This window comes from Corvus hawaiiensis, chromosome 1 (genome assembly GCF_020740725.1).
Source record: "Corvus hawaiiensis isolate bCorHaw1 chromosome 1, bCorHaw1.pri.cur, whole genome shotgun sequence".
NCBI classification, from domain to species: Eukaryota; Metazoa; Chordata; class Aves; order Passeriformes; family Corvidae; genus Corvus; species Corvus hawaiiensis.
In genome coordinates this window covers 94499709-94526067 of record NC_063213.1, presented here as the reverse complement: position 1 = coordinate 94526067, position 26359 = coordinate 94499709, and the positions used below count along the sequence as shown (strand labels likewise).

At 56.5% G+C, this 26359-nt stretch overlaps 9 protein-coding genes across 13 annotated transcripts; all 9 read right to left on the bottom strand.

The window, feature by feature from the left end:
• Positions 1-1427: 1427 nt before the first annotated feature.
• Positions 1428-2474, bottom strand: LOC125331257 (feather keratin Cos1-2-like). Of its 2 annotated transcripts, none has more exons than XM_048315139.1 (2): positions 2368-2474; positions 1428-2060 (listed from the first exon to the last, which is right to left on the bottom strand). In XM_048315139.1, exon 2 carries the CDS (start codon positions 2037-2039, stop codon positions 1731-1733), a length of 309 nt encoding a protein of 102 aa, XP_048171096.1. In that variant the 5' UTR covers positions 2040-2060; positions 2368-2474; the 3' UTR covers positions 1428-1730. The 2 variants fall into 2 exon arrangements, with proteins under 2 accessions (XP_048171096.1, XP_048171097.1); XM_048315140.1 differs by lacking the exon at positions 2368-2474 and adding an exon at positions 2169-2312.
• A 1280-nt stretch (positions 2475-3754) lies between these two features.
• Positions 3755-4899, bottom strand: LOC125331241 (feather keratin Cos1-1/Cos1-3/Cos2-1-like). Its single transcript, XM_048315138.1, has 2 exons — positions 4806-4899; positions 3755-4437 (listed from the first exon to the last, which is right to left on the bottom strand). Exon 2 carries the CDS (start codon positions 4414-4416, stop codon positions 4090-4092), a length of 327 nt encoding a protein of 108 aa, XP_048171095.1. The 5' UTR covers positions 4417-4437; positions 4806-4899; the 3' UTR covers positions 3755-4089.
• Positions 4900-8879: 3980 nt separating this feature from the next.
• On the bottom strand, positions 8880-10033 carry LOC125335385 (feather keratin Cos1-1/Cos1-3/Cos2-1-like). Its single transcript, XM_048322961.1, has 2 exons — positions 9930-10033; positions 8880-9561 (listed from the first exon to the last, which is right to left on the bottom strand). Exon 2 carries the CDS (start codon positions 9538-9540, stop codon positions 9214-9216), a length of 327 nt encoding a protein of 108 aa, XP_048178918.1. The 5' UTR covers positions 9541-9561; positions 9930-10033; the 3' UTR covers positions 8880-9213.
• A 1665-nt stretch (positions 10034-11698) lies between these two features.
• On the bottom strand, positions 11699-12745 carry LOC125335375 (feather keratin Cos1-2-like). 2 transcript variants are annotated; one of them, XM_048322940.1, is made up of 2 exons: positions 12639-12745; positions 11699-12331 (listed from the first exon to the last, which is right to left on the bottom strand). In XM_048322940.1, the coding sequence occupies exon 2, from the start codon at positions 12308-12310 to the stop codon at positions 12002-12004; it is 309 nt and encodes a 102-aa protein (XP_048178897.1). In that variant the 5' UTR covers positions 12311-12331; positions 12639-12745; the 3' UTR covers positions 11699-12001. The 2 variants fall into 2 exon arrangements, with proteins under 2 accessions (XP_048178897.1, XP_048178908.1); XM_048322951.1 differs by lacking the exon at positions 12639-12745 and adding an exon at positions 12440-12583.
• Positions 12746-14025: 1280 nt separating this feature from the next.
• Positions 14026-15169, bottom strand: LOC125335365 (feather keratin Cos1-1/Cos1-3/Cos2-1-like). Its single transcript, XM_048322929.1, has 2 exons — positions 15076-15169; positions 14026-14707 (listed from the first exon to the last, which is right to left on the bottom strand). The coding sequence occupies exon 2, from the start codon at positions 14684-14686 to the stop codon at positions 14360-14362; it is 327 nt and encodes a 108-aa protein (XP_048178886.1). The 5' UTR covers positions 14687-14707; positions 15076-15169; the 3' UTR covers positions 14026-14359.
• Positions 15170-16840: 1671 nt separating this feature from the next.
• Positions 16841-17887, bottom strand: LOC125331199 (feather keratin Cos1-2-like). Of its 2 annotated transcripts, none has more exons than XM_048315135.1 (2): positions 17781-17887; positions 16841-17473 (listed from the first exon to the last, which is right to left on the bottom strand). In XM_048315135.1, exon 2 carries the CDS (start codon positions 17450-17452, stop codon positions 17144-17146), a length of 309 nt encoding a protein of 102 aa, XP_048171092.1. In that variant the 5' UTR covers positions 17453-17473; positions 17781-17887; the 3' UTR covers positions 16841-17143. The 2 variants fall into 2 exon arrangements, with proteins under 2 accessions (XP_048171092.1, XP_048171093.1); XM_048315136.1 differs by lacking the exon at positions 17781-17887 and adding an exon at positions 17582-17725.
• Positions 17888-19167: 1280 nt separating this feature from the next.
• On the bottom strand, positions 19168-20307 carry LOC125331225 (feather keratin Cos1-1/Cos1-3/Cos2-1-like; the record flags this gene model as incomplete). Its single annotated transcript, XM_048315137.1, has 2 exons — positions 19168-19849; positions 20218-20307. Coding segments are annotated over 2 exons (438 nt in total), but the record flags the coding sequence as incomplete, so codon positions are not given.
• Positions 20308-21976: 1669 nt separating this feature from the next.
• On the bottom strand, positions 21977-23012 carry LOC125331133 (feather keratin Cos1-2-like). 2 transcript variants are annotated; one of them, XM_048315068.1, is made up of 2 exons: positions 22905-23012; positions 21977-22597 (listed from the first exon to the last, which is right to left on the bottom strand). In XM_048315068.1, exon 2 carries the CDS (start codon positions 22574-22576, stop codon positions 22280-22282), a length of 297 nt encoding a protein of 98 aa, XP_048171025.1. In that variant the 5' UTR covers positions 22577-22597; positions 22905-23012; the 3' UTR covers positions 21977-22279. The 2 variants fall into 2 exon arrangements, with proteins under 2 accessions (XP_048171025.1, XP_048171033.1); XM_048315076.1 differs by lacking the exon at positions 22905-23012 and adding an exon at positions 22706-22850.
• A 1279-nt stretch (positions 23013-24291) lies between these two features.
• LOC125331089 (feather keratin Cos1-1/Cos1-3/Cos2-1-like) lies at positions 24292-25435 on the bottom strand. The gene is made up of 2 exons (XM_048314975.1): positions 25342-25435; positions 24292-24973 (listed from the first exon to the last, which is right to left on the bottom strand). The coding sequence occupies exon 2, from the start codon at positions 24950-24952 to the stop codon at positions 24626-24628; it is 327 nt and encodes a 108-aa protein (XP_048170932.1). The 5' UTR covers positions 24953-24973; positions 25342-25435; the 3' UTR covers positions 24292-24625.
• Between the last annotated feature and the right edge of the window lie 924 nt (positions 25436-26359).

Sequence of the window (26359 nt, the reverse complement as noted above, 5' to 3'; positions counted from 1 at the left end):
GCCAAGGAGGCAGGTGATGCCAGCCTGAGGCACTCTGGTGATTTGTCCCTGCCAGATTTTTTCTAATTCCTGCTGACTGGAAGGGCCTCATCTGCTCCCAGCCCTCTGCTCTTTGAATTGTCGCCCAAGGGTTCCCCTGTGTGCTTTTCCCATGGGGTAGAAGCTCTTTGCCTTCCTCCTCGGCCTGCACAATCCATGAGACTCCTGTAGCACTGCTGCCTGAGCTTCTGTCCTGCTTGGAGTGCTGTGTCCCTGCTCTGGCTGGGAGCTGCCCAGCAGCTCCTGAGTCACATCCCTTGCCATGGCCTGTGCCCCATGTGCTGCCCCGCAATAATGTGCGTGGCAGCGTGGCTGTGCCCCAGTGTGTGCGAGTGCCTGCACATCCCTGGGCTTGTGCACTCGTGGGAACACCCCCTGAGAGTCTCTGGCCTACACGGGGATGGTTGTGCACAGGGCAGAGCACTTGTGTGCAGCCCCCTGCCCGTGCGCCTGTGCACGTTTGCTGGGGTCTGTGCGTCTGGGTTCATCTCTGTGCACACCTGGGCAGGCTGGCAATGTGTCAGTGCCCGTTTGTGTGTCTGTGTGTGTGTGTGTGTGTCCATAGCTGTGCCTGAGCTCACGTCTCAGCCCAGCCATTGCAAGCCTCGTAGGGACTTCCCTGCCCAGCAGTGCCAGCCACTCGCACACACTCAGCCCCGTGTTATCGGCAGGGACCTGGAGAGGCCCACGGCCCTCACGGCACACCGAGGACAATCCCAAAGCCAGGCCATCCCTTTGATGCTGCCTCCAGGCAGCCTTGGGACACTCCGCTCTTTCCCGGGCTCCTTGCTCCTGCCTCATGGAGAAACTTGGAGGTTACCGGGTTCTGGTGGCTCTGTGGAGATGTGGGAGTCCTGTGGCCACCGTGGCCTTTGTCCTGAGCCAGGAGCTATGGGAGAAGGATGCTGTCAAAGAGCACGAGGCATGTGGAGAAAAGAGTTTGACCATGTCTGGGAGGTGGAGGCAAGAAGGTGGAAGATTTGCTCCTCTCCCACACCCAGAAGGGGAAAAAGTGGCAGCTGCCAGCACGATGTGAGGAGGATTTTGGTTCTGTTCTCATGCTTGGTTGAGCCAGTGAAACCCCTCAGCCCTGCGTGTCTGGACAGAAGGTGGGCAGAAGGCTTATTGTGAGGGAGCTGTTTGAAGAGAGGACGTTGTGGACTATCCCCAGGCATTGCTGATTGCCATTCCCTCACCGGTGACCTTTTAACATCATCCTCTCCTGCTGGTCACCATTTTGGAGAAGCCAGGGATGTGTTTGTCAGCTCCAATGGAAAAGGCACAAATTAAAGTCCACCGTGGAGTGTCCACCCTCTGCTGTGTCCACCTTTTGCCCTGAGCTCACTGGAGGAGGTGCCACACAAGGAAGGAGAAAGCAGAGGCCCAGGTTTGGATGCAAAACAACTTTATTGAGTCTAAGGAAGAACAGGCTCAGAGAGGACACCAGGAGCAACCACTGAGGTGCAGTGGGGGTGTCCGTCTGCCTGGCCTGCAGAGGAACGGAGGGAGGCCAACAGGTCCCAGTAGGCTGGCATTGAGTGGTGCTGACAGGAAAGGGAGGGAGGGGAAGAGAGTGGAAGAAAACAGCAGTAATCCAAGGGGTTAAATCCGTTGTTCCCAAGATCCATCTTCAGTCCAGCCCCAAGTTCTGAGGTCGTGGAGGTTCTTGCTCGAGGATGTTGCCAGCAGATTTAGCAGGGGGGACAGCATCTGCCGCCATAGCCGCTGGTGATGCAGGAGATGTCAAAGCCGCCAGAGCTGATGGGCACTCCGCCAGAGCTGAGGATGCTGCCAACAGCAGCGGAGGTGGAGGATCCCACCACGGTGTTCTGTGGGAAGGAGCTGAGGATGGGCCCGGGCAGGGTCACCACGACTGCGGAGGGCTGGATGGCCACGGTGGAGCTCTGGCACTGCCTGACACAGCACTCATTGCAGCTGTTGGCCAGCGGGCAGGGGCCGCAGGGCTGGCAGCAAGGGTTGCAGGGCTGGCAGCAGGACATGGCTCGGGGTCACAGGTGCACCTGGTACAGAGGGCAGGGAGAAGCAGAATGTAAGGACGCTTGAGAAGCAGCAGTGCCCCCAAGCACCCTGCAGCCAAGGCACCTCCTGGCCCACACTGCAGTGCCCACCTCAAAGCCCAGGAGCCACCTCAGCCAAGTCCCAGCCTCTCTCTGCACAAGATCTTCTCCCCCCTGCCTTCTCCCAGCAGAAGCAGCTGCCAGCCCTGGGCTCTGACAGCCTCGATCAGCTGAGACCTCCAGCCAGGAAAGAGCTGGTCTGGAAGCAGGAGGAGAGAAGGAGGAGAAGGGTTGGAGGCTTCCCACTCACCTGATTCCTGAGGAGGAGGTGAGAGAAGTGGATGCGAGAGCAGAGACTTGGGCTGCCTTTTATAGCAGTCCTGCACTGCCTCAGGCCCAGTAGCACCTTGGTGGAAGTAATAATTTTGTGACCAGCTCATGGCAAATGTGCACCATCCCAGCTAATGGCAGGGGCTGTGCCCTCGTTTCCTACACTGCGGCCTCTTCATTTCCTGGCTTCTGCCGTGTGCGTTCCTGTGTGAAGACTTCTGTTAGGGCCGGGATGAGAGGCCTAAGTATTTCCAGGACATAAACACGTCAGAGTCGGCAGAATGCTTGCTTCATGGTCTGGTGGCATTCCATGCGGGCACGTGAGGTGAACCTGTGTCATTCCTGTGGGTTTGTTTGTGGCAAAGTTCTCAGGGCATCACTCTTGTTCTTCTTGTACACATGCACCTCTCTCCCTCATCTCTGCGTGAGAGCACATGAGTTTTCATGTGCAGCCTGGTGTTCTGGAGCATTCGGGAAGTGGCTCAGATATGCTTTGTGGTCTTGCTTCCCCTCTAATACGTCTCCCTTTGGCCAACAGCCCATGCCCGCTTCTGCAGCTCATTCCTGCTCTTGCCCTGGGCTGGATGACCAGCTGTCCCAAGGTTGGCCTTGGCTGCATGGATGGTGCTCACCACGCCACTCTATCAATCCCATGTGTGCAGTGGACAGAGAAGAGAAAATAAAAGAGAAAACAACTTGGAGCTTGTTACAAGGCAGTTTGCTAAAGCAAACACAAAGCGTTATGCGTGTATGAGAAAAGCAGAAAAATAAATAATTTTATGTCCAACTTCCCTCAGCAAGTGATGGCTGGCCACTTCCCGGGAAGCAGGGCTTCCTCATGTGTAGTGGGTGCTCAGGAAGGCCAACTTTGTAAATAAGGCTGCAGGAATGGGCTCTGTGGGAGGAGTGCAGCGTCTCCCGCCGCGTCTGACTGAGTCAGTTCCAAGGGTGTCCAAAGGGGACTCAGCGCTGCCCAACACTGAGCACATTTGTCACTCTGGTGATGCCTCTGTGAAAGCGTATGTCATTAGAAATGGTCTGGGCTGGAAGGGAACTTAAAGATCATTTATTTCCACTCCCGCTGCCCTCAGCAGACGGGCACTGACGCCACCCACTAAACCGGGTCGATCAAAGAGGTGTCCAACCTGGCCTTGCACACTTCCAGGGTTGAGGCATCCAAAACTTTTCTGGGCAATTTCCTACAGTGCCTCACCAGCCTCACAGTGAGGCACATCTTTGTCAGCTCCAAGAGAAAGGGAACAAAGAAAATTGCACTGCCGGGATTCCAGCGCTCAGCTTCCTCCACTTTTTCCAATGGGCAAACAGGCAGAGTTGCAACAGGAAGAAGGAGAAATCAGAGGCCAAAGTTTGAATGCAAAACCAACTTTATTGAGTCAAAAGAAGAAAAGGAGGAGGCTCACAGAGGGCACCAGGAGCAGCCGCTAAGATGCAGTGGGGGTGTCCATCTGGCCGGCCTGCAGAGGGAAGGAGGCCAGCAGGTCCCACTAGGGCTGGCATTGAGCGGTGCTGACAGGAAATGAAAAGGAAGAGAAAAAAGAGAGGAGAGGAGAGGCGAGGAGAGGAGAGGAAACAATAGGCAGAAGCTCTAAATCCAGAGTCTTAAAAGTTCTGTCTTCAGTCCAGCAGCGTGTTCTGAGGTCGTGGAGGTTCTTGCCTGAGGATGTTGGTGGCGGCAGCAGCTTTAGCAGGGACGACAACATCTTTCACCATAGCCGCTGGTGATGCAGGAGATGTCAAAGCCCCCGGAGCTGATGGGCACTCCTTCAGAGCTGAGGATGCTGCCAACGGCAGCGGAGGTGGAGGATCCCACCACGGTGTTCTGTGGGAAGGAGCTGAGGATGGGCCCGGGCAGGGTCACCAGCACAGCAGGCGGCTCAATGACGACGGTGGAGCTCTGGCACTGCCTGACACAGCACTCATTGCAGCTGTTGGCCAGCGGGCAGGGGCCGCAGGGCTGGCAGCAAGGGTTGCAGGGCCGGCACTGCTGGCACTTCTCAGGGCAGGACATGTCTCGAGCCTGGCGCTGCACCTGGCACAGAGGGCAGGGAGGAAGCAGAGCACACGCACACCTGAGACACAGCCCGCAAGGCACCCCCAGCAACACAAGGCCCCTGCTGCTTGCGCAGCTCCAGCCTGTGCGGGCCCAAACTGGGGATCCTGGGCCTCAGCCCAGCACGCTCCTTCAGAGCTCAGCCAGCCCCAGCCGTGCTGCTGCCCAGCCTGGATGCAAAGAAGCACCTCAGCCCAGCCTCAGCCTCTGGCCAGAACACACGCTCTCCCCTCTGCCCACACGAGCACCATCGGAGAACACCCCAGAAGAACAAGGAGCGGGAACAAGGGCTGGAAAGCTCAACCCTGTCCTAGAGAAGGTGGAGGAGAAAGGGGCTTCCAACTCACCTGGTTCCCAAGGAGCAGGAGGTGACAGAAGTGGATGAGACAGCCACCAGTTAGGCTGCCTTTTATGCTGGCCCCACAGTGCCTCAGGGCTCAAAGTCCGTGCTGCCTGAGTGATAAATTTCCTGTGTGATCCCAATGAATGGAAAGATCTCTGGGAATGGTACGGCATGACGTGCTGGTTCCCTCTACCATGACTTTGCGTTTCCTGGCCTACATCATTCCCATTCCCTCACGGACACTTCTTCTGAGAGCTGGTATGTGAGATTCCAGTTTTCCTGAGGGCAAGGATGTGTTGGTGTGCAGAAATTATGAAATTATGAATTAATTGCAGAAGGGATGCCAAGGAGGCAGGTGATGCCAGCCTGAGGCACTCTGGTGATTTGTCCCTGCCAGATTTTTTCTAATTCCTGCTGACTGGAAGGGCCTCATCTGCTCCCAGCCCTCTGCTCTTTGAATTGTCGCCCAAGGGCTCCCCTGTGTGCTTTTCCCATGGGGTAGAAGCTCTTTGCCTTCCTCCTCGGCCTGCACAATCCATGAGACTCCTGTAGCACTGCTGCCTGAGCTTCTGTCCTGCTTGGAGTGCTGTGTCCCTGCTCTGGCTGGGAGCTGCCCAGCAGCTCCTGAGTCACATCCCTTGCCATGGCCTGTGCCCCATGTGCTGCCCCGCAATAATGTGCGTGGCAGCGTGGCTGTGCCCCAGTGTGTGCGAGTGCCTGCACATCCCTGGGCTTGTGCACTTGTGTGAACACCCCCTGAGAGCCTCTGGCCTACACGGGGATGGTTGTGCACAGGGCAGAGCACTTGTGTGCAGCCCCCTGCCCGTGCGCCTGTGCACGTTTGCTGGGGTCTGTGCGTCTGGGTTCATCTCTGTGCACACCTGGGCAGGCTGGCAATGTGTCAGTGCCCGTTTGTGTGTCTGTGTGTGTGTGTCCACAGCTGTGCCTGAGCTCACGTCTCAGCCCAGCCATTGCAAGCCTCGTAGGGACTTCCCTGCCCAGCAGTGCCAGCCACTCGCACACACTCAGCCCCGCGTTATCGGCAGGGACCTGGAGAGGCCCACGGCCCTCACGGCACACCGAGGACAGTCCCAAAGCCAGGCCATCCCTTTGATGCTGCCTCCAGGCAGCCTTGGGACACTCCGCTCTTTCCCGGGCTCCTTGCTCCTGCCTCATGGAGAAACTTGGAGGTTACCGGGTTCTGGTGGCTCTGTGGAGATGGGGGAGTCCTGTGGCCACCGTGGCCTTTGTCCTGAGCCAGGAGCTATGGGAGAAGGATGCTGTCAAAGAGCACGAGGCATGTGGAGAAAAGAGTTTGACCATGTCTGGGAGGTGGAGGCAAGAAGGTGGAAGATTTGCTCCTCTCCCACACCCAGAAGGGGAAAAAGTGGCAGCTGCCAGCACGATGTGAGGAGGATTTTGGTTCTGTTCTCATGCTTGGTTGAGCCAGTGAAACCCCTCAGCCCTGCGTGTCTGGACAGAAGGTGGGCAGAAGGCTTATTGTGAGGGAGCTGTTTGAAGAGAGGACGTTGTGGACTATCCCCAGGCATTGCTGATTGCCATTCCCTCACCGGTGACCTTTTAACATCATCCTCTCCTGCTGGTCACCATTTTGGAGAAGCCAGGGATGTGTTTGTCAGCTCCAATGGAAAAGGCACAAATTAAAGTCCACCGTGAAGTGTCCACCCTCTGCTGTGTCCACCTTTTGCCCTGAGCTCACTGGAGGAGGTGCCACACAAGGAAGGAGAAAGCAGAGGCCCAGGTTTGGATGCAAAACAACTTTATTGAGTCTAAGGAAGAACAGGCTCAGAGAGGACACCAGGAGCAACCACTGAGGTGCAGTGGGGGTGTCCGTCTGCCTGGCCTGCAGAGGAACGGAGGGAGGCCAACAGGTCCCAGTAGGCTGGCATTGAGTGGTGCTGACAGGAAAGGGAGGGAGGGGAAGAGAGTGGAAGAAAACAGCAGTAATCCAAGGGGTTAAATCCGTTGTTCCCAAGATCCATCTTCAGTCCAGCCCCAAGTTCTGAGGTCGTAGAGGTTCTTGCTCGAGGATGTTGCCAGCAGATTTAGCAGGGGGGACAGCATCTGCCGCCATAGCCGCTGGTGATGCAGGAGATGTCAAAGCCGCCAGAGTTGATGGGCACTCCACCAGAGCTGAGGATGCTGCCAACAGCAGCGGAGGTGGAGGATCCCACCACGGTGTTCTGTGGGAAGGAGCTGAGGATGGGCCCGGGCAGGGTCACCACGACTGCGGAGGGCTGGATGGCCACGGTGGAGCTCTGGCACTGCCTGACACAGCACTCATTGCAGCTGTTGGCCAGCGGGCAGGGGCCGCAGGGCTGGCAGCAAGGGTTGCAGGACATGGCTCGGGGTCACAGGTGCACCTGGCACAGAGGGCAGGGAGAAGCAGAATGTAAGGACGCTTGAGAAGCAGCAGTGCCCCCAAGCACCCTGCAGCCAAGGCACCTCCTGGCCCACACTGCAGTGCCCACCTCAAAGCCCAGGAGCCACCTCAGCCAAGTCCCAGCCTCTCTCTGCACAAGATCTTCTCCCCCCTGCCTTCTCCCAGCAGAAGCAGCTGCCAGCCCTGGGCTCTGACAGCCCCGATCAGCTGAGACCTCCAGCCAGGAAAGAGCTGGTCTGGAAGCAGGAGGAGAGAAGGAGGAGAAGGATTGGAGGCTTCCCACTCACCTGATTCCTGAGGAGGAGGTGAGAGAAGTGGATGCGAGAGCAGAGACTTGGGCTGCCTTTTATAGCAGTCCTGCACTGCCTCAGGCCCAGTAGCACCTTGGTGGAAGTAATAATTTTGTGACCAGCTCATGGCAAATGTGCACCATCCCAGCTAATGGCAGGGGCTGTGCCCTCGTTTCCTACACTGCGGCCTCTTCATTTCCTGGCTTCTGCCGTGTGCGTTCCTGTGTGAAGACTTCTGTTAGGGCCGGGATGAGAGGCCTAAGTATTTCCAGGACATAAACACGTCAGAGTCGTCAGAATGCTCGCTTCATGGTCTGGTGGCATTCCATGCGGGCACGTGAGGTGAACCTGTGTCATTCCTGTGGGTTTGTTTGTGGCAAAGTTCTCAGGGCATCACTCTTGTTCTTCTTGTACACATGCACCTCTCTCCCTCATCTCTGCGTGAGAGCACATGAGTTTTCATGTGCAGCCTGGTGTTCTGGAGCATTCGGGAAGTGGCTCAGATATGCTTTGTGGTCTTGCTTCCCCTCTAATACGTCTCCCTTTGGCCAACAGCCCATGCCCGCTTCTGCAGCTCATTCCTGCTCTTGCCCTGGGCTGGATGACCAGCTGTCCCAAGGTTGGCCTTGGCTGCATGGATGGTGCTCACCACGCCACTCTATCAATCCCATGTGTGCAGTGGACAGAGAAGAGAAAATAAAAGAGAAAACAACTTGGAGCTTGTTACAAGGCAGTTTGCTAAAGCAAACACAAAGCGTTATGCGTGTATGAGAAAAGCAGAAAAATAAATAATTTTATGTCCAACTTCCCTCAGCAAGTGATGGCTGGCCACTTCCCGGGAAGCAGGGCTTCCTCATGTGTAGTGGGTGCTCAGGAAGGCCACCTTTGTAAATAAGGCTGCAGGAATGGGCTCTGTGGGAGGAGTGCAGCGTCTCCCGCCGCGTCTGACTGAGTCAGTTCCAAGGGTGTCCAAAGGGGACTCAGCGCTGCCCAACACTGAGCACATTTGTCACTCTGATGATGCCTCTGTGAAAGCGTATGTCATTAGAAATGGTCTGGGCTGGAAGGGAACTTAAAGATCATTTATTTCCACTCCCGCTGCCCTCAGCAGACGGGCACTGACGCCACCCACTAAACCGGGTCGATCAAAGAGGTGTCCAACCTGGCCTTGCACACTTCCAGGGTTGAGGCATCCAAAACTTTTCTGGGCAATTTCCTACAGTGCCTCACCAGCCTCACAGTGAGGCACATCTTTGTCAGCTCCAAGAGAAAGGGAACAAAGAAAATTGCACTGCCGGGATTCCAGCGCTCAGCTTCCTCCACTTTTTCCAATGGGCAAACAGGCAGAGTTGCAACAGGAAGAAGGAGAAATCGGAGGCCAAAGTTTGAATGCAAAACCAACTTTATTGAGTCAAAAGAAGAAAAGGAGGAGGCTCACAGAGGGCACCAGGAGCAGCCGCTAAGATGCAGTGGGGGTGTCCATCTGGCCGGCCTGCAGAGGGAAGGAGGCCAGCAGGTCCCACTAGGGCTGGCATTGAGCGGTGCTGACAGGAAATGAAAAGGAAGAGAAAAAAGAGAGGAGAGGAGAGGCGAGGAGAGGAGAGGAAACAATAGGCAGAAGCTCTAAATCCAGAGTCTTAAAGTTCTGTCTTCAGTCCAGCAGCGTGTTCTGAGGTCGTGGAGGTTCTTGCCTGAGGATGTTGGTGGCGGCAGCAGCTTTAGCAGGGACGACAACATCTTTCACCATAGCCGCTGGTGATGCAGGAGATGTCAAAGCCCCCGGAGCTGATGGGCACTCCTTCAGAGCTGAGGATGCTGCCAACGGCAGCGGAGGTGGAGGATCCCACCACGGTGTTCTGTGGGAAGGAGCTGAGGATGGGCCCGGGCAGGGTCACCAGCACAGCAGGCGGCTCAATGACGACGGTGGAGCTCTGGCACTGCCTGACACAGCACTCATTGCAGCTGTTGGCCAGCGGGCAGGGGCCGCAGGGCTGGCAGCAAGGGTTGCAGGGCCGGCACTGCTGGCACTTCTCAGGGCAGGACATGTCTCGAGCCTGGCGCTGCACCTGGCACAGAGGGCAGGGAGGAAGCAGAGCACACGCACACCTGAGACACAGCCCGCAAGGCACCCCCAGCAACACAAGGCCCCTGCTGCTTGCGCAGCTCCAGCCTGTGCGGGCCCAAACTGGGGATCCTGGGCCTCAGCCCAGCACGCTCCTTCAGAGCTCAGCCAGCCCCAGCCGTGCTGCTGCCCAGCCTGGATGCAAAGAAGCACCTCAGCCCAGCCTCAGCCTCTGGCCAGAACACACGCTCTCCCCTCTGCCCACACAAGCACCATCGGAGAACACCCCAGAAGAACAAGGAGCGGGAACAAGGGCTGGAAAGCTCAACCCTGTCCTAGAGAGGGTGGAGGAGAAAGGGGCTTCCAACTCACCTGGTTCCCAAGGAGCAGGAGGTGACAGAAGTGGATGAGACAGCCACCAGTTAGGCTGCCTTTTATGCTGGCCCCACAGTGCCTCAGGGCTCAAAGTCCGTGCTGCCTGAGTGATAAATTTCCTGTGTGATCCCAATGAATGGAAAGATCTCTGGGAATGGTATGGCATGACGTGCTGGTTCCCTCTACCATGACTTTGCGTTTCCTGGCCTACATCATTCCCATTCCCTCACGGACACTTCTTCTGAGAGCTGGTATGTGAGATTCCAGTTTTCCTGAGGGCAAGGATGTGTTGGTGTGCAGAAATTATGAAATTATGAATTAATTGCAGAAGGGATGCCAAGGAGGCAGGTGATGCCAGCCTGAGGCACTCTGGTGATTTGTCCCTGCCAGATTTTTTCTAATTCCTGCTGACTGGAAGGGCCTCATCTGCTCCCAGCCCTCTGCTCTTTGAATTGTCGCCCAAGGGTTCCCCTGTGTGCTTTTCCCATGGGGTAGAAGCTCTTTGCCTTCCTCCTCGGCCTGCACAATCCATGAGACTCCTGTAGCCCTGCTGCCTGAGCTTCTGTCCTGCTTGGAGTGCTGTGTCCCTGCTCTGGCTGGGAGCTGCCCAGCAGCTCCTGAGTCACATCCCTTGCCATGGCCTGTGCCCCATGTGCTGCCCCGCAATAATGTGCGTGGCAGCGTGGCTGTGCCCCAGTGTGTGCGAGTGCCTGCACATCCCTGGGCTTGTGCACTCGTGGGAACACCCCCTGAGAGCCTCTGGCCTACACGGGGATGGTTGTGCACAGGGCAGAGCACTTGTGTGCAGCCCCCTGCCCGTGCGCCTGTGCACGTTTGCTGGGGTCTGTGCGTCTGGGTTCATCTCTGTGCACACCTGGGCAGGCTGGCAATGTGTCAGTGCCCGTTTGTGTGTCTGTGTGTGTGTGTGTGTGTGTGTCCACAGCTGTGCCTGAGCTCACGTCTCAGCCCAGCCATTGCAAGCCTCGTAGGGACTTCCCTGCCCAGCAGTGCCAGCCACTCGCACACACTCAGCCCCGCGTTATCGGCAGGGACCTGGAGAGGCCCACGGCCCTCACGGCACACCGAGGACAGTCCCAAAGCCAGGCCATCCCTTTGATGCTGCCTCCAGGCAGCCTTGGGACACTCCGCTCTTTCCCGGGCTCCTTGCTCCTGCCTCATGGAGAAACTTGGAGGTTACCGGGTTCTGGTGGCTCTGTGGAGATGGGGGAGTCCTGTGGCCACCGTGGCCTTTGTCCTGAGCCAGGAGCTATGGGAGAAGGATGCTGTCAAAGAGCACGAGGCATGTGGAGAAAAGAGTTTGACCATGTCTGGGAGGTGGAGGCAAGAAGGTGGAAGATTTGCTCCTCTCCCACACCCAGAAGGGGAAAAAGTGGCAGCTGCCAGCACGATGTGAGGAGGATTTTGGTTCTGTTCTCATGCTTGGTTGAGCCAGTGAAACCCCTCAGCCCTGCGTGTCTGGACAGAAGGTGGGCAGAAGGCTTATTGTGAGGGAGCTGTTTGAAGAGAGGACGTTGTGGACTATCCCCAGGCATTGCTGATTGCCATTCCCTCACCGGTGACCTTTTAACATCATCCTCTCCTGCTGGTCACCATTTTGGAGAAGCCAGGGATGTGTTTGTCAGCTCCAATGGAAAAGGCACAAATTAAAGTCCACTGTGAAGTGTCCACCCTCTGCTGTGTCCACCTTTTGCCCTGAGCTCACTGGAGGAGGTGCCACACAAGGAAGGAGAAAGCAGAGGCCCAGGTTTGGATGCAAAACAACTTTATTGAGTCTAAGGAAGAACAGGCTCAGAGAGGACACCAGGAGCAACCACTGAGGTGCAGTGGGGGTGTCCGTCTGCCTGGCCTGCAGAGGAACGGAGGGAGGCCAACAGGTCCCAGTAGGCTGGCATTGAGTGGTGCTGACAGGAAAGGGAGGGAGGGGAAGAGAGTGGAAGAAAACAGCAGTAATCCAAGGGGTTAAATCCGTTGTTCCCAAGATCCATCTTCAGTCCAGCCCCAAGTTCTGAGGTCGTGGAGGTTCTTGCTCGAGGATGTTGCCAGCAGATTTAGCAGGGGGGACAGCATCTGCCGCCATAGCCGCTGGTGATGCAGGAGATGTCAAAGCCGCCAGAGCTGATGGGCACTCCGCCAGAGCTGAGGATGCTGCCAACAGCAGCGGAGGTGGAGGATCCCACCACGGTGTTCTGTGGGAAGGAGCTGAGGATGGGCCCGGGCAGGGTCACCACGACTGCGGAGGGCTGGATGGCCACGGTGGAGCTCTGGCACTGCCTGACACAGCACTCATTGCAGCTGTTGGCCAGCGGGCAGGGGCCGCAGGGCTGGCAGCAAGGGTTGCAGGGCTGGCAGCAGGACATGGCTCGGGGTCACAGGTGCACCTGGTACAGAGGGCAGGGAGAAGCAGAATGTAAGGACGCTTGAGAAGCAGCAGTGCCCCCAAGCACCCTGCAGCCAAGGCACCTCCTGGCCCACACTGCAGTGCCCACCTCAAAGCCCAGGAGCCACCTCAGCCAAGTCCCAGCCTCTCTCTGCACAAGATCTTCTCCCCCCTGCCTTCTCCCAGCAGAAGCAGCTGCCAGCCCTGGGCTCTGACAGCCTCGATCAGCTGAGACCTCCAGCCAGGAAAGAGCTGGTCTGGAAGCAGGAGGAGAGAAGGAGGAGAAGGTTTGGAGGCTTCCCACTCACCTGATTCCTGAGGAGGAGGTGAGAGAAGTGGATGCGAGAGCAGAGACTTGGGCTGCCTTTTATAGCAGTCCTGCACTGCCTCAGGCCCAGTAGCACCTTGGTGGAAGTAATAATTTTGTGACCAGCTCATGGCAAATGTGCACCATCCCAGCTAATGGCAGGGGCTGTGCCCTCGTTTCCTACACTGCGGCCTCTTCATTTCCTGGCTTCTGCCGTGTGCGTTCCTGTGTGAAGACTTCTGTTAGGGCCGGGATGAGAGGCCTAAGTATTTCCAGGACATAAACACGTCAGAGTCGGCAGAATGCTCGCTTCATGGTCTGGTGGCATTCCATGCGGGCACGTGAGGTGAACCTGTGTCATTCCTGTGGGTTTGTTTGTGGCAAAGTTCTCAGGGCATCACTCTTGTTCTTCTTGTACACATGCACCTCTCTCCCTCATCTCTGCGTGAGAGCACATGAGTTTTCATGTGCAGCCTGGTGTTCTGGAGCATTCGGGAAGTGGCTCAGATATGCTTTGTGGTCTTGCTTCCCCTCTAATACGTCTCCCTTTGGCCAACAGCCCATGCCCGCTTCTGCAGCTCATTCCTGCTCTTGCCCTGGGCTGGATGACCAGCTGTCCCAAGGTTGGCCTTGGCTGCATGGATGGTGCTCACCACGCCACTCTATCAATCCCATGTGTGCAGTGGACAGAGAAGAGAAAATAAAAGAGAAAACAACTTGGAGCTTGTTACAAGGCAGTTTGCTAAAGCAAACACAAAGCGTTATGCGTGTATGAGAAAAGCAGAAAAATAAATAATTTTATGTCCAACTTCCCTCAGCAAGTGATGGCTGGCCACTTCCCGGGAAGCAGGGCTTCCTCATGTGTAGTGGGTGCTCAGGAAGGCCAACTTTGTAAATAAGGCTGCAGGAATGGGCTCTGTGGGAGGAGTGCAGCGTCTCCCGCCGCGTCTGACTGAGTCAGTTCCAAGGGTGTCCAAAGGGGACTCAGCGCTGCCCAACACTGAGCACATTTGTCACTCTGGTGATGCCTCTGTGAAAGCGTATGTCATTAGAAATGGTCTGGGCTGGAAGGGAACTTAAAGATCATTTATTTCCACTCCCGCTGCCCTCAGCAGACGGGCACTGACGCCACCCACTAAACCGGGTCGATCAAAGAGGTGTCCAACCTGGCCTTGCACACTTCCAGGGTTGAGGCATCCAAAACTTTTCTGGGCAATTTCCTACAGTGCCTCACCAGCCTCACAGTGAGGCACATCTTTGTCAGCTCCAAGAGAAAGGGAACAAAGAAAATTGCACTGCCGGGATTCCAGCGCTCAGCTTCCTCCACTTTTTCCAATGGGCAAACAGGCAGAGTTGCAACAGGAAGAAGGAGAAATCGGAGGCCAAAGTTTGAATGCAAAACCAACTTTATTGAGTCAAAAGAAGAAAAGGAGGAGGCTCACAGAGGGCACCAGGAGCAGCCGCTAAGATGCAGTGGGGGTGTCCATCTGGCCGGCCTGCAGAGGGAAGGAGGCCAGCAGGTCCCACTAGGGCTGGCATTGAGCGGTGCTGACAGGAAATGAAAAGGAAGAGAAAAAAGAGAGGAGAGGAGAGGCGAGGAGAGGAGAGGAAACAATAGGCAGAAGCTCTAAATCCAGAGTCTTAAAGTTCTGTCTTCAGTCCAGCAGCGTGTTCTGAGGTCGTGGAGGTTCTTGCCTGAGGATGTTGGTGGCGGCAGCAGCTTTAGCAGGGACGACAACATCTTTCACCATAGCCGCTGGTGATGCAGGAGATGTCAAAGCCCCCGGAGCTGATGGGCACTCCTTCAGAGCTGAGGATGCTGCCAACGGCAGCGGAGGTGGAGGATCCCACCACGGTGTTCTGTGGGAAGGAGCTGAGGATGGGCCCGGGCAGGGTCACCAGCACAGCAGGCGGCTCAATGACGACGGTGGAGCTCTGGCACTGCCTGACACAGCACTCATTGCAGCTGTTGGCCAGCGGGCAGGGGCCGCAGGGCTGGCAGCAAGGGTTGCAGGGCCGGCACTGCTGGCACTTCTCAGGGCAGGACATGTCTCGAGCCTGGCGCTGCACCTGGCACAGAGGGCAGGGAGGAAGCAGAGCACACGCACACCTGAGACACAGCCCGCAAGGCACCCCCAGCAACACAAGGCCCCTGCTGCTTGCGCAGCTCCAGCCTGTGCGGGCCCAAACTGGGGATCCTGGGCCTCAGCCCAGCACGCTCCTTCAGAGCTCAGCCAGCCCCAGCCGTGCTGCTGCCCAGCCTGGATGCAAAGAAGCACCTCAGCCCAGCCTCAGCCTCTGGCCAGAACACACGCTCTCTCCTCTGCCCACATGAGCACCATCGGAGAACACCCCAGAAGAACAAGGAGCGGGAACAAGGGCTGGAAAGCTCAACCCTGTCCTAGAGAGGGTGGAGGAGAAAGGGGCTTCCAACTCACCTGGTTCCCAAGGAGCAGGAGGTGACAGAAGTGGATGAGACAGCCACCAGTTAGGCTGCCTTTTATGCTGGCCCCACAGTGCCTCAGGGCTCAAAGTCCGTGCTGCCTGAGTGATAAATTTCCTGTGTGATCCCAATGAATGGAAAGATCTCTGGGAATGGTACGGCATGACGTGCTGGTTCCCTCTACCATGACTTTGCGTTTCCTGGCCTACATCATTCCCATTCCCTCACGGACACTTCTTCTGAGAGCTGGTATGTGAGATTCCAGTTTTCCTGAGGGCAAGGATGTGTTGGTGTGCAGAAATTATGAAATTATGAATTAATTGCAGAAGGGATGCCAAGGAGGCAGGTGATGCCAGCCTGAGGCACTCTGGTGATTTGTCCCTGCCAGATTTTTTCTAATTCCTGCTGACTGGAAGGGCCTCATCTGCTCCCAGCCCTCTGCTCTTTGAATTGTCGCCCAAGGGTTCCCCTGTGTGCTTTTCCCATGGGGTAGAAGCTCTTTGCCTTCCTCCTCGGCCTGCACAATCCATGAGACCCCTGTAGCACTGCTGCCTGAGCTTCTGTCCTGCTTGGAGTGCTGTGTCCCTGCTCTGGCTGGGAGCTGCCCAGCAGCTCCTGAGTCACATCCCTTGCCATGGCCTGTGCCCCATGTGCTGCCCCGCAATAATGTGCGTGGCAGCGTGGCTGTGCCCCAGTGTGTGCGAGTGCCTGCACATCCCTGGGCTTGTGCACTCGTGGGAACACCCCCTGAGAGTCTCTGGCCTACACGGGGATGGTTGTGCACAGGGCAGAGCACTTGTGTGCAGCCCCCTGCCCGTGCGCCTGTGCACGTTTGCTGGGGTCTGTGCGTCTGGGTTCATCTCTGTGCACACCTGGGCAGGCTGGCAATGTGTCAGTGCCCGTTTGTGTGTCTGTGTGTGTGTGTGTGTGTCCATAGCTGTGCCTGAGCTCACGTCTCAGCCCAGCCATTGCAAGCCTCGTAGGGACTTCCCTGCCCAGCAGTGCCAGCCACTCGCACACACTCAGCCCCGTGTTATCGGCAGGGACCTGGAGAGGCCCACGGCCCTCACGGCACACCGAGGACAATCCCAAAGCCAGGCCATCCCTTTGATGCTGCCTCCAGGCAGCCTTGGGACACTCCGCTCTTTCCCGGGCTCCTTGCTCCTGCCTCATGGAGAAACTTGGAGGTTACCGGGTTCTGGTGGCTCTGTGGAGATGTGGGAGTCCTGTGGCCACCGTGGCCTTTGTCCTGAGCCAGGAGCTATGGGAGAAGGATGCTGTCAAAGAGCACGAGGCATGTGGAGAAAAGAGTTTGACCATGTCTGGGAGGTGGAGGCAAGAAGGTGGAAGATTTGCTCCTCTCCCACACCCAGAAGGGGAAAAAGTGGCAGCTGCCAGCACGATGTGAGGAGGATTTTGGTTCTGTTCTCATGCTTGGTTGAGCCAGTGAAACCCCTCAGCCCTGCGTGTCTGGACAGAAGGTGGGCAGAAGGCTTATTGTGAGGGAGCTGTTTGAAGAGAGGACGTTGTGGACTATCCCCAGGCATTGCTGATTGCCATTCCCTCACCGGTGACCTTTTAACATCATCCTCTCCTGCTGGTCACCATTTTGGAGAAGCCAGGGATGTGTTTGTCAGCTCCAATGGAAAAGGCACAAATTAAAGTCCACCGTGGAGTGTCCACCCTCTGCTGTGTCCACCTTTTGCCCTGAGCTCACTGGAGGAGTTGCCACACAAGGAAGGAGAAAGCAGAGGCCCAGGTTTGGATGCAAAACAACTTTATTGAGTCTAAGGAAGAACAGGCTCAGAGAGGACACCAGGAGCAACCACTGAGGTGCAGTGGGGGTGTCCGTCTGCCTGGCCTGCAGAGGAACGGAGGGAGGCCAACAGGTCCCAGTAGGCTGGCATTGAGTGGTGCTGACAGGAAAGGGAGGGAGGGGAAGAGAGTGGAAGAAAACAGCAGTAATCCAAGGGGTTAAATCCGTTGTTCCCAAGATCCATCTTCAGTCCAGCCCCAAGTTCTGAGGTCGTGGAGGTTCTTGCTCGAGGATGTTGCCAGCAGATTTAGCAGGGGGGACAGCATCTGCCGCCATAGCCGCTGGTGATGCAGGAGATGTCAAAGCCGCCAGAGCTGATGGGCACTCCGCCAGAGCTGAGGATGCTGCCAACAGCAGCGGAGGTGGAGGATCCCACCACGGTGTTCTGTGGGAAGGAGCTGAGGATGGGCCCGGGCAGGGTCACCACGACTGCGGAGGGCTGGATGGCCACGGTGGAGCTCTGGCACTGCCTGACACAGCACTCATTGCAGCTGTTGGCCAGCGGGCAGGGGCCGCAGGGCTGGCAGCAAGGGTTGCAGGGCTGGCAGCAGGACATGGCTCGGGGTCACAGGTGCACCTGGTACAGAGGGCAGGGAGAAGCAGAATGTAAGGACGCTTGAGAAGCAGCAGTGCTCCCAAGCACCCTGCAGCCAAGGCACCTCCTGGCCCACACTGCAGTGCCCACCTCAAAGCCCAGGAGCCACCTCAGCCAAGTCCCAGCCTCTCTCTGCACAAGATCTTCTCCCCCCTGCCTTCTCCCAGCAGAAGCAGCTGCCAGCCCTGGGCTCTGACAGCCTCGATCAGCTGAGACCTCCAGCCAGGAAAGAGCTGGTCTGGAAGCAGGAGGAGAGAAGGAGGAGAAGGTTTGGAGGCTTCCCACTCACCTGATTCCTGAGGAGGAGGTGAGAGAAGTGGATGCGAGAGCAGAGACTTGGGCTGCCTTTTATAGCAGTCCTGCACTGCCTCAGGCCCAGTAGCACCTTGGTGGAAGTAATAATTTTGTGACCAGCTCATGGCAAATGTGCACCATCCCAGCTAATGGCAGGGGCTGTGCCCTCGTTTCCTACACTGCGGCCTCTTCATTTCCTGGCTTCTGCCGTGTGCGTTCCTGTGTGAAGACTTCTGTTAGGGCCGGGATGAGAGGCCTAAGTATTTCCAGGACATAAACACGTCAGAGTCGGCAGAATGCTCGCTTCATGGTCTGGTGGCATTCCATGCGGGCACGTGAGGTGAACCTGTGTCATTCCTGTGGGTTTGTTTGTGGCAAAGTTCTCAGGGCATCACTCTTGTTCTTCTTGTACACATGCACCTCTCTCCCTCATCTCTGCGTGAGAGCACATGAGTTTTCATGTGCAGCCTGGTGTTCTGGAGCATTCGGGAAGTGGCTCAGATATGCTTTGTGGTCTTGCTTCCCCTCTAATACGTCTCCCTTTGGCCAACAGCCCATGCCCGCTTCTGCAGCTCATTCCTGCTCTTGCCCTGGGCTGGATGACCAGCTGTCCCAAGGTTGGCCTTGGCTGCATGGATGGTGCTCACCACGCCACTCTATCAATCCCATGTGTGCAGTGGACAGAGAAGAGAAAATAAAAGAGAAAACAACTTGGAGCTTGTTACAAGGCAGTTTGCTAAAGCAAACACAAAGCGTTATGCGTGTATGAGAAAAGCAGAAAAATAAATAATTTTATGTCCAACTTCCCTCAGCAAGTGATGGCTGGCCACTTCCCGGGAAGCAGGGCTTCCTCATGTGTAGTGGGTGCTCAGGAAGGCCAACTTTGTAAATAAGGCTGCAGGAATGGGCTCTGTGGGAGGAGTGCAGCGTCTCCCGCCGCGTCTGACTGAGTCAGTTCCAAGGGTGTCCAAAGGGGACTCAGCGCTGCCCAACACTGAGCACATTTGTCACTCTGGTGATGCCTCTGTGAAAGCGTATGTCATTAGAAATGGTCTGGGCTGGAAGGGAACTTAAAGATCATTTATTTCCACTCCCGCTGCCCTCAGCAGACGGGCACTGACGCCACCCACTAAACCGGGTCGATCAAAGAGGTGTCCAACCTGGCCTTGCACACTTCCAGGGTTGAGGCATCCAAAACTTTTCTGGGCAATTTCCTACAGTGCCTCACCAGCCTCACAGTGAGGCACATCTTTGTCAGCTCCAAGAGAAAGGGAACAAAGAAAATTGCACTGCCGGGATTCCAGCGCTCAGCTTCCTCCACTTTTTCCAATGGGCAAACAGGCAGAGTTGCAACAGGAAGAAGGAGAAATCAGAGGCCAAAGTTTGAATGCAAAACCAACTTTATTGAGTCAAAAGAAGAAAAGGAGGAGGCTCACAGAGGGCACCAGGAGCAGCCGCTAAGATGCAGTGGGGGTGTCCATCTGGCCGGCCTGCAGAGGGAAGGAGGCCAGCAGGTCCCACTAGGGCTGGCATTGAGCGGTGCTGACAGGAAATGAAAAGGAAGAGAAAAAAGAGAGGAGAGGAGAGGCGAGGAGAGGAGAGGAAACAATAGGCAGAAGCTCTAAATCCAGAGTCTTAAAGTTCTGTCTTCAGTCCAGCAGCGTGTTCTGAGGTCGTGGAGGTTCTTGCCTGAGGATGTTGGTGGCGGCAGCAGCTTTAGCAGGGACGACAACATCTTTCACCATAGCCGCTGGTGATGCAGGAGATGTCAAAGCCCCCGGAGCTGATGGGCACTCCTTCAGAGCTGAGGATGCTGCCAACGGCAGCGGAGGTGGAGGATCCCACCACGGTGTTCTGTGGGAAGGAGCTGAGGATGGGCCCGGGCAGGGTCACCAGCACAGCAGGCGGCTCAATGACGACGGTGGAGCTCTGGCACTGCCTGACACAGCACTCATTGCAGCTGTTGGCCAGCGGGCAGGGGCCGCAGGGCTGGCAGCAAGAGTTGCAGGGCCGGCACTGCTGGCACTTCTCAGGGCAGGACGTGTCTCGAGCCTGGCGCTGCACCTGGCACAGAGGGCAGGGAGGAAGCAGAGCACACGCACACCTGAGACACAGCCCGCAAGGCACCCCCAGCAACACAAGGCCCCTGCTGCTTGCGCAGCTCCAGCCTGTGCGGGCCCAAACTGGGGATCCTGGGCCTCAGCCCAGCACGCTCCTTCAGAGCTCAGCCAGCCCCAGCCGTGCTGCTGCCCAGCCTGGATGCAAAGAAGCACCTCAGCCCAGCCTCAGCCTCTGGCCAGAACACACGCTCTCCCCTCTGCCCACACGAGCACCATCGGAGAACACCCCAGAAGAACAAGGAGCGGGAACAAGGGCTGGAAAGCTCAACCCTGTCCTAGAGAGGGTGGAGGAGAAAGGGGCTTCCAACTCACCTGGTTCCCAAGGAGCAGGAGGTGACAGAAGTGGATGAGACAGCCACCAGTTAGGCTGCCTTTTATGCTGGCCCCACAGTGCCTCAGGGCTCAAAGTCCGTGCTGCCTGAGTGATAAATTTCCTGTGTGATCCCAATGAATGGAAAGATCTCTGGGAATGGTACGGCATGACGTGCTGGTTCCCTCTACCATGACTTTGCGTTTCCTGGCCTACATCATTCCCATTCCCTCACGGACACTTCTTCTGAGAGCTGGTATGTGAGATTCCAGTTTTCCTGAGGGCAAGGATGTGTTGGTGTGCAGAAATTATGAAATTATGAATTAATTGCAGAAGGGATGCCAAGGAGGCAGGTGATGCCAGCCTGAGGCACTCTGGTGATTTGTCCCTGCCAGATTTTTTCTAATTCCTGCTGACTGGAAGGGCCTCATCTGCTCCCAGCCCTCTGCTCTTTGAATTGTCGCCCAAGGGCTCCCCTGTGTGCTTTTCCCATGGGGTAGAAGCTCTTTGCCTTCCTCCTCGGCCTGCACAATCCATGAGACTCCTGTAGCACTGCTGCCTGAGCTTCTGTCCTGCTTGGAGTGCTGTGTCCCTGCTCTGGCTGGGAGCTGCCCAGCAGCTCCTGAGTCACATCCCTTGCCATGGCCTGTGCCCCATGTGCTGCCCCGCAATAATGTGCGTGGCAGCGTGGCTGTGCCCCAGTGTGTGCGAGTGCCTGCACATCCCTGGGCTTGTGCACTTGTGTGAACACCCCCTGAGAGCCTCTGGCCTACACGGGGATGGTTGTGCACAGGGCAGAGCACTTGTGTGCAGCCCCCTGCCCGTGCGCCTGTGCACGTTTGCTGGGGTCTGTGCGTCTGGGTTCATCTCTGTGCACACCTGGGCAGGCTGGCAATGTGTCAGTGCCCGTTTGTGTGTCTGTGTGTGTGTGTCCACAGCTGTGCCTGAGCTCACGTCTCAGCCCAGCCATTGCAAGCCTCGTAGGGACTTCCCTGCCCAGCAGTGCCAGCCACTCGCACACACTCAGCCCCGCGTTATCGGCAGGGACCTGGAGAGGCCCACGGCCCTCACGGCACACCGAGGACAGTCCCAAAGCCAGGCCATCCCTTTGATGCTGCCTCCAGGCAGCCTTGGGACACTCCGCTCTTTCCCGGGCTCCTTGCTCCTGCCTCATGGAGAAACTTGGAGGTTACCGGGTTCTGGTGGCTCTGTGGAGATGGGGGAGTCCTGTGGCCACCGTGGCCTTTGTCCTGAGCCAGGAGCTATGGGAGAAGGATGCTGTCAAAGAGCACGAGGCATGTGGAGAAAAGAGTTTGACCATGTCTGGGAGGTGGAGGCAAGAAGGTGGAAGATTTGCTCCTCTCCCACACCCAGAAGGGGAAAAAGTGGCAGCTGCCAGCACGATGTGAGGAGGATTTTGGTTCTGTTCTCATGCTTGGTTGAGCCAGTGAAACCCCTCAGCCCTGCGTGTCTGGACAGAAGGTGGGCAGAAGGCTTATTGTGAGGGAGCTGTTTGAAGAGAGGACGTTGTGGACTATCCCCAGGCATTGCTGATTGCCATTCCCTCACCGGTGACCTTTTAACATCATCCTCTCCTGCTGGTCACCATTTTGGAGAAGCCAGGGATGTGTTTGTCAGCTCCAATGGAAAAGGCACAAATTAAAGTCCACCGTGAAGTGTCCACCCTCTGCTGTGTCCACCTTTTGCCCTGAGCTCACTGGAGGAGATGCCACACAAGGAAGGAGAAAGCAGAGGCCCAGGTTTGGATGCAAAACAACTTTATTGAGTCTAAGGAAGAACAGGCTCAGAGAGGACACCAGGAGCAACCACTGAGGTGCAGTGGGGGTGTCCGTCTGCCTGGCCTGCAGAGGAACGGAGGGAGGCCAACAGGTCCCAGTAGGCTGGCATTGAGTGGTGCTGACAGGAAAGGGAGGGAGGGGAAGAGAGTGGAAGAAAACAGCAGTAATCCAAGGGGTTAAATCCGTTGTTCCCAAGATCCATCTTCAGTCCAGCCCCAAGTTCTGAGGTCGTGGAGGTTCTTGCTCGAGGATGTTGCCAGCAGATTTAGCAGGGGGGACAGCATCTGCCGCCATAGCCGCTGGTGATGCAGGAGATGTCAAAGCCGCCAGAGCTGATGGGCACTCCGCCAGAGCTGAGGATGCTGCCAACAGCAGCGGAGGTGGAGGATCCCACCACGGTGTTCTGTGGGAAGGAGCTGAGGATGGGCCCGGGCAGGGTCACCACCACTGGGGAGGGCTGGATGGCCACGGTGGAGCTCTGGCACTGCCTGACACAGCACTCATTGCAGCTGTTGGCCAGCGGGCAGGGGCCGCAGGGCTGGCAGCAAGGGTTGCAGGACATGGCTCGGGGTCACAGGTGCACCTGGCACAGAGGGCAGGGAGAAGCAGAATGTAAGGACGCTTGAGAATCAGCAGTGCCCCCAAGCACCCTGCAGCCAAGGCACCTCCTGGCCCACACTGCAGTGCCCACCTCAAAGCCCAGGAGCCACCTCAGCCAAGTCCCAGCCTCTCTCTGCACAAGATCTTCTCCCCCCTGCCTTCTCCCAGCAGAAGCAGCTGCCAGCCCTGGGCTCTGACAGCCTCGATCAGCTGAGACCTCCAGCCAGGAAAGAGCTGGTCTGGAAGCAGGAGGAGAGAAGGAGGAGAAGGATTGGAGGCTTCCCACTCACCTGATTCCTGAGGAGGAGGTGAGAGAAGTGGATGCGAGAGCAGAGACTTGGGCTGCCTTTTATAGCAGTCCTGCACTGCCTCAGGCCCAGTAGCACCTTGGTGGAAGTAATAATTTTGTGACCAGCTCATGGCAAATGTGCACCATCCCAGCTAATGGCAGGGGCTGTGCCCTCGTTTCCTACACTGCGGCCTCTTCATTTCCTGGCTTCTGCCGTGTGCGTTCCTGTGTGAAGACTTCTGTTAGGGCCGGGATGAGAGGCCTAAGTATTTCCAGGACATAAACACGTCAGAGTCGGCAGAATGCTCGCTTCATGGTCTGGTGGCATTCCATGCGGGCACGTGAGGTGAACCTGTGTCATTCCTGTGGGTTTGTTTGTGGCAAAGTTCTCAGGGCATCACTCTTGTTCTTCTTGTACACATGCACCTCTCTCCCTCATCTCTGCGTGAGAGCACATGAGTTTTCATGTGCAGCCTGGTGTTCTGGAGCATTCGGGAAGTGGCTCAGATATGCTTTGTGGTCTTGCTTCCCCTCTAATACGTCTCCCTTTGGCCAACAGCCCATGCCCGCTTCTGCAGCTCATTCCTGCTCTTGCCCTGGGCTGGATGACCAGCTGTCCCAAGGTTGGCCTTGGCTGCATGGATGGTGCTCACCACGCCACTCTATCAATCCCATGTGTGCAGTGGACAGAGAAGAGAAAATAAAAGAGAAAACAACTTGGAGCTTGTTACAAGGCAGTTTGCTAAAGCAAACACAAAGCGTTATGCGTGTATGAGAAAAGCAGAAAAATAAATAATTTTATGTCCAACTTCCCTCAGCAAGTGATGGCTGGCCACTTCCCGGGAAGCAGGGCTTCCTCATGTGTAGTGGGTGCTCAGGAAGGCCAACTTTGTAAATAAGGCTGCAGGAATGGGCTCTGTGGGAGGAGTGCAGCGTCTCCCGCCGCGTCTGACTGAGTCAGTTCCAAGGGTGTCCAAAGGGGACTCAGCGCTGCCCAACACTGAGCACATTTGTCACTCTGGTGATGCCTCTGTGAAAGCGTATGTCATTAGAAATGGTCTGGGCTGGAAGGGAACTTAAAGATCATTTATTTCCACTCCCGCTGCCCTCAGCAGACGGGCACTGACGCCACCCACTAAACCGGGTCGATCAAAGAGGTGTCCAACCTGGCCTTGCACACTTCCAGGGTTGAGGCATCCAAAACTTTTCTGGGCAATTTCCTACAGTGCCTCACCAGCCTCACAGTGAGGCACATCTTTGTCAGCTCCAAGAGAAAGGGAACAAAGAAAATTGCACTGCCGGGATTCCAGCGCTCAGCTTCCTCCACTTTTTCCAATGGGCAAACAGGCAGAGTTGCAACAGGAAGAAGGAGAAATCAGAGGCCAAAGTTTGAATGCAAAACCAACTTTATTGAGTCAAAAGAAGAAAAGGAGGAGGCTCACAGAGGGCACCAGGAGCAGCCGCTAAGATGCAGTGGGGGTGTCCATCTGGCCGGCCTGCAGAGGGAAGGAGGCCAGCAGGTCCCACTAGGGCTGGCATTGAGCGGTGCTGACAGGAAATGAAAAGGAAGAGAAAAAAGAGAGGAGAGGAGAGGCGAGGAGAGGAGAGGAAACAATAGGCAGAAGCTCTAAATCCAGAGTCTTAAAGTTCTGTCTTCAGTCCAGCAGCGTGTTCTGAGGTCGTGGAGGTTCTTGCCTGAGGATGTTGGTGGCGGCAGCAGCTTTAGCAGGGACGACAACATCTTTCACCATAGCCGCTGGTGATGCAGGAGATGTCAAAGCCCCCGGAGCTGATGGGCACTCCTTCAGAGCTGAGGATGCTGCCAACGGCAGCGGAGGTGGAGGATCCCACCACGGTGTTCTGTGGGAAGGAGCTGAGGATGGGCCCGGGCAGGGTCACCAGCACAGCAGGCGGCTCAATGACGACGGTGGAGCTCTGGCACTGCCTGACACAGCACTCATTGCAGCTGTTGGCCAGCGGGCAGGGGCCGCAGGGCTGGCAGCAAGGGTTGCAGGGCCGGCACTGCTGGCACTTCTCAGGGCAGGACATGTCTCGAGCCTGGCGCTGCACCTGGCACAGAGGGCAGGGAGGAAGCAGAGCACACGCACACCTGAGACACAGCCCGCAAGGCACCCCCAGCAACACAAGGCCCCTGCTGCTTGCGCAGCTCCAGCCTGTGCGGGCCCAAACTGGGGATCCTGGGCCTCAGCCCAGCACGCTCCTTCAGAGCTCAGCCAGCCCCAGCCGTGCTGCTGCCCAGCCTGGATGCAAAGAAGCACCTCAGCCCAGCCTCAGCCTCTGGCCAGAACACACGCTCTCCCCTCTGCCCACACGAGCACCATCGGAGAACACCCCAGAAGAACAAGGAGCGGGAACAAGGGCTGGAAAGCTCAACCCTGTCCTAGAGAGGGTGGAGGAGAAAGGGGCTTCCAACTCACCTGGTTCCCAAGGAGCAGGAGGTGACAGAAGTGGATGAGACAGCCACCAGTTAGGCTGCCTTTTATGCTGGCCCCACAGTGCCTCAGGGCTCAAAGTCCGTGCTGCCTGAGTGATAAATTTCCTGTGTGATCCCAATGAATGGAAAGATCTCTGGGAATGGTACGGCATGACGTGCTGGTTCCTTCTACCATGACTTTGCGTTTCCTGGCCTACATCATTCCCATTCCCTCACGGACACTTCTTCTGAGAGCTGGTATGTGAGATTCCAGTTTTCCTGGGGGCAAGGATATGTCAGCGTGTGCAGAATATATGAACTAAGCACAGAAGATATCCAAAGGATGGCATATGATTCCAGCCTGGGGTACTCTTCTGGATTTTTTTTTCTGCTGACTGGAGGGGCCTCATCTGCTACCAGCCCTCCAGTCTTTGGCTCATCACCCATGGGCTTTCAGTACTTTGTCCTCCACATAAAATCTCTTTGGCTTTTTTCTTAGCTGCACGGTCCCTTTGGCTATTGTAGGACTGCTTCCTGAACCACAGTGTTCAAGTGTCTGCACCTCCATGGGCTTGTGCACTTGTGTGAACACACCCCTGTGTGCTGCTGTCCTACATGGGGAGCTTTTTGCTCAGGGGAGAGCACTTGTGTGCAACCACACACTGAGTAATTTCATTTATGCATTGCTGCACTTTGAGTGATGTCAAGAGACAACAATATCTGGGATCAGAGCAGGGAAAATAGAAATCCTGGACAGTGCTTCCTACTCCAAGTTTTGACAGCAGTCCAGAGCCTTAGGGGCCACCATAGTAGTGGTGGAGTTGGATTTGGGACACTGGGCTTCCCTGGAATCTCTGGGAGTCCTGGGGATTAGTGGCTACACATTAGTGATGGGCAGATGAGTTTCAGAGCTTGCTCTTATCTGTGGATGAACAGGAGGTTCAGGGATGAGAGACAGAGGAAGCTGAATTCCAGGATCTTGATTCTTTGAGTCCCTGCTGAAGAAAAGACGGGGCCAGCAC

Excerpts from the sequence above, each read along its gene's own strand:
- LOC125331257 (XM_048315139.1), bottom strand. The coding sequence starts at position 2,039 with ATGTCCTGCTGCCAGCCCTGCAACCCTTGCTGCCAGCCCTGCGGCCCC.
- LOC125331241 (XM_048315138.1), bottom strand. The coding sequence starts at position 4,416 with ATGTCCTGCCCTGAGAAGTGCCAGCAGTGCCGGCCCTGCAACCCTTGC.
- LOC125335385 (XM_048322961.1), bottom strand. The coding sequence starts at position 9,540 with ATGTCCTGCCCTGAGAAGTGCCAGCAGTGCCGGCCCTGCAACCCTTGC.
- LOC125335375 (XM_048322940.1), bottom strand. The coding sequence starts at position 12,310 with ATGTCCTGCTGCCAGCCCTGCAACCCTTGCTGCCAGCCCTGCGGCCCC.
- LOC125335365 (XM_048322929.1), bottom strand. The coding sequence starts at position 14,686 with ATGTCCTGCCCTGAGAAGTGCCAGCAGTGCCGGCCCTGCAACCCTTGC.
- LOC125331199 (XM_048315135.1), bottom strand. The coding sequence starts at position 17,452 with ATGTCCTGCTGCCAGCCCTGCAACCCTTGCTGCCAGCCCTGCGGCCCC.
- LOC125331133 (XM_048315068.1), bottom strand. The coding sequence starts at position 22,576 with ATGTCCTGCAACCCTTGCTGCCAGCCCTGCGGCCCCTGCCCGCTGGCC.
- LOC125331089 (XM_048314975.1), bottom strand. The coding sequence starts at position 24,952 with ATGTCCTGCCCTGAGAAGTGCCAGCAGTGCCGGCCCTGCAACCCTTGC.